At 65.1% G+C, this 3,457-nt stretch overlaps 2 protein-coding genes across 4 annotated transcripts in view; both read left to right on the top strand.

Annotated features, from left to right (window-relative positions):
- Window positions 1–6: 6 nt before the first annotated feature.
- On the top strand, window positions 7–1,585 carry CDK2AP2 (cyclin dependent kinase 2 associated protein 2). Of its 2 annotated transcripts, none has more exons than XM_077771370.1 (4): window positions 7–97; window positions 396–496; window positions 584–716; window positions 1,058–1,585. In XM_077771370.1, the coding sequence occupies exons 1-4, from the start codon at window positions 16–18 to the stop codon at window positions 1,123–1,125; spliced, it is 384 nt and encodes a 127-aa protein (XP_077627496.1). In that variant the 5' UTR covers window positions 7–15; the 3' UTR covers window positions 1,126–1,585. The 2 variants fall into 2 exon arrangements, with proteins under 2 accessions (XP_077627496.1, XP_077627497.1); XM_077771371.1 differs by lacking the exon at window positions 7–97 and adding an exon at window positions 143–228.
- Window positions 1,586–2,764: 1,179 nt separating this feature from the next.
- PITPNM1 (phosphatidylinositol transfer protein membrane associated 1) overlaps window positions 2,765–3,457 on the top strand; it is a 12,921-nt gene continuing 12,228 nt past the window's right edge. For both annotated transcript variants that reach the window (XM_077771429.1, XM_077771428.1), the window contains exon 1: window positions 2,765–2,856. The gene's annotated coding sequence lies outside the window, so the exon portion shown is untranslated. The remainder of the gene's footprint in view (window positions 2,857–3,457) is intronic.

Genomic DNA, 3,457 nt, shown 5'->3' with positions numbered 1-3,457 from the left:
ACCCGAGAGTTGGGGATGTCCTACAAACCCATCGCCCCCGCCCCCAGCAGCACCCCCGGCTCCAGCACCCCTGGGCCCGGCACCCCGGTCCCTACAGGTGAGGATCCAGCTCTACCCCTGCTCACCTGCCCGGGTGGTCGAGAAGACGGCCTGAGTTCTGCAACGCTGGGCCTGCCGCCTACCCTCGCCGAGCCTCAGTTTGCTGGCCTGTGAAGTGGGCGTGGTCACGTAAGGGCTAGTCGGTGGAGCGCAGGGGGAGGGGTTTGTCCCTGAAGTTGAGCGCCTGAAGCGAAGCGTCCCTCTGGAGGGAATCGGGCGACTCCGCTCGGGGGCTTGGAACGCTGGGAGGAGGCGTCCTGGCCCCGCGCTGACCTCTTAACTCGCGCGTGTTGCAGCCGGAAGTGTCCCATCGCCGTCGGGCTCGGTGCCGGGAGCCGCTGCCCCTTTCAGACCCCTGTTTAACGACTTTGGACCGCCCTCCATGGGTTATGTGCAGGTGAGTGGGGCTGAGGGGTTGCCTCTGGATGGGGACTGGAGGTCCCCTCGGAGCCCGGGTTCATCGCCCTGTCCTCTTTTGACGCAGGCAATGAAGCCACCGGGCGCCCAGGGCTCCCAGAGCACCTACACGGACCTGCTGTCGGTCATAGAGGAAATGGGCAAAGAGATCCGGCCGACCTATGCCGGCAGCAAGAGCGCCATGGAGCGCCTGAAGAGAGGTAAGTGAGGCCGCCACCCTCCCTGTTCGAGACAATCCTTCATTGGGAAGGGAAGGACGTCTGAAGGCCAAGCCTAGACGGGGGCCGGTATCACTACCCAGAGCGGTGTTTTGAACGGACTTGAAACTGAGTCAGCTTTCGGGGAAGGACCAGGGCATTTGTATTTCAACAGGGCAAACGGGACGAGGAATAGCCACGTCCCTAATCTCATGAGGCCCCTCATTAGATTATAGCCCTTGTCCTTTTCACTGACAGGGCGTAGAGGGGGAGGGGTCTTTGTCCCGGGGGTGGGGGCGGGACTGTGGAGGGTCCCCTACGTTACTTGCGCGTCCCCACCTCAGGCATCATCCATGCCCGGGCCCTAGTCAGAGAGTGCCTGGCAGAGACAGAGCGGAACGCCCGCACGTAACAGGACGCGACTCTGCCTCCGAGTCTGGACCTTTCCCGGCCACTGCAGAGCACCTGCTTCTCCCTGGCCTTCACCCCGAGTTGCACTTCCCAGCCTGGGCTTCCTGTCTTGTCTCCCTTGGTGGGTGCCCTCCAGGAACCAGGGGGCAGCTCTCAACTCCAGTCGACAGCACTAACTGGGACTCTTGCAAGAGTTAGCAGCGAGGTCACTGTGAGTCCCACCCATGACCTGCCAACAGTGTTGATCCAACTGGAGCTTTCTCCTTTCTGTGGCCCCCACCACTCAGCACTTACCCAGGACTTTTCACCACTTTTCCCAGACCCCTCCCGTAGCCGGGCCTCCCGGGGCCTCTCACCTCCCTGCCTTGTCTCCTGGGCCATAGCGACTCTTTTTTCAGTGTCTTTTGCTAAATATGCCCTTTTTGTATAAATAAAAGATAATTTGGAGTTGTTCTCTCTCATCTCTTAGTCTTTCTGAGTCTGGTATTTCTGCTAAGCCAGGCGGAGATTGGGAAGGAGGGGACTCACAGAGGGGAGAGGGTGGGTGCAGTGGTGGGAGAGAGAGCAGCCGAGCCTGGCCTGGCCCCTGCTGTCGCTGACTTTGGTTGGAACCCGGCCCTTCTCCCGCCCTCAGCCTGCCCAGTCGTAAGTAGTGGAAAAGGGTTGAACTTTGGTAGCTGGGAGCCCTGCCCTCCTACACATGGTGCCACCAGGGGGCAGCGCAGGGCCTTGGCAGCCTCCAGGCTGGAGGGCACTGTCTCCGCCTGGGCCTAGAGGCTTCTTTCTCTGGATTGGCAGTGATGTCTGGCAGCGTGGAAATGTCAGTTCATGTAAGCCAGGCCCTCACATGCCCTAATGCCCTAACATCTTAAACCGAATCAGCCATGGGAAGCTCTGAACACATCCTGACTCCTCCAGGGAGAGGGGGCACGGCCGCTTCCCTCCCCCCAGCCCCTGGGAAGCGGAGCCAAGGGGAGAGGACTGACTTCCACAATGGGTGAGTCCCAGCTCGGTGCTGCCCTCCACGGTCCCAGCACCTTCCAGCCTGCTGGGTGTGGCCCCATGAGCCCAGCCCTTAGGTGTCTCAGCCTTTGCCCAGGGTATGGTTGGCCAGACTTGTGGACCCGGAAGGTATCAATGGGGAAGACCATGGGGCCCCATTCAGGGGCTAGACCACGGCTTCCGAGTGCCTGCAGCCCTCTGCCGGGGTGGATAGCCGAATGACGCTAGAGGCCCGGGGCGCTGGAACCCCACCCCCTAGGGACAGGCAAGTCTTAGACCAGCTTCTCGCCAGACTTTGGGGGCCGTGCGGCATTGCCCCGACCCCGGGTCCGAGGCTCGAGGGCTGGGAAGAATGGGGCTGGGTCCACGGCACACAGGACGGTCGGGCCGGGGTGGAGATAGAAGTGTTCAGGGGACCCCAAAGAGCCCAGAGGGAGTGCAAGGCGCCAGCATTTGGAGAGCGGCCTCTTCCCCTGCCGCCTGGGGGAAGGAAGGCAGGGGCCGCCCTCCGCCGCCGCGGGCGGGGCTGCCGGGACCCCGCAGAAGTGGGGAGGGCCAGCCAGGGCCCAGGAAAGGGGCGGGGCGGCCGCGGTGACGCGGCGGGCGGCGGGGAGGGACAGCAGGGGCGCCGNTGGAACCCGAGGCTGGGGCTGGGGGTGCTCCGGGCTCCGACCCGCAGCCCATCCGCCCCCGCCCGCACCGGGTGAGGGGCGCCCGCCCTAGGCTAGAGGTGAGCCGGGACGTCGGCGGGCGGGCCAAGAGCGCGGCTGGGGACGGGGACGCCGGGGAGCAGAGGGAAGTGGGGACAATGAGGCCTCTCGCCCGCTCGCTGGCTGCGAGGTGGGAGGGGTGCCTGCAGCGGAACCGGGGCGCAGGGGGGCGGAGCGGGTCTCCCAGGGTCGGGGCCCGTGGGATACCCAGTGGAGCCACTCTCGCCTCAGCGCGAAGAGGGGTCAGCCCCGGGAAGGATGATGGGGCGGCTGCATAGACGTGTGCCGGGGGTCCAGGAAGGATGCTGAGGCGGGGAAGTCGAGGACTGGGCTGCGGGGCAGAATTGGGGAAGGCAGGTCTGGGTGGCCGGAGGGGTTGGTTTTCTGGTCCTGGAAGGCAGATTCGGGTGCAGGGGGGTGGGGAACACTGACAGACGCTGCAGGGAGGGGCGCACGGAGCTGCTCTGCGGAGAGACACCTTGGGGGACAAGTGGACGTCTGGGCGTGGGGGGGGCACGCGACCCCACCGCCCAGCGGAAAGGGGATGCAGGGGGCGGGCCCAGAGGGGCTGCTTGTGCAAGGCGGGCCGGGAAGGAGGGGACCGGGGCTCCCGGGGGCGGG

The sequence above is a fragment of the Crocuta crocuta genome, unplaced genomic scaffold (assembly GCF_008692635.1).
Source record: "Crocuta crocuta isolate KB4526 unplaced genomic scaffold, BGI_CrCroc_1.0 scaffold647, whole genome shotgun sequence".
Taxonomy (NCBI): Eukaryota; Metazoa; Chordata; class Mammalia; order Carnivora; family Hyaenidae; genus Crocuta; species Crocuta crocuta.
The sequence above is the reverse complement of the archived record's forward strand: the minus strand, read 5'-3'. Positions and strand labels throughout refer to the sequence as shown.

Excerpts from the sequence above, each read along its gene's own strand:
- CDK2AP2 (XM_077771370.1), top strand. The coding sequence starts at position 16 with ATGTCCTACAAACCCATCGCCCCCGCCCCCAGCAGCACCCCCGGCTCC. Across the intron at positions 497-583 it reads CCTCCATGGGTTATGTGCAG|GCAATGAAGCCACCGGGCGC; the intron begins GTGAGTGGGGCT and ends CTTTTGACGCAG. Across the intron at positions 717-1,057 it reads CATGGAGCGCCTGAAGAGAG|GCATCATCCATGCCCGGGCC; the intron begins GTAAGTGAGGCC and ends TCCCCACCTCAG.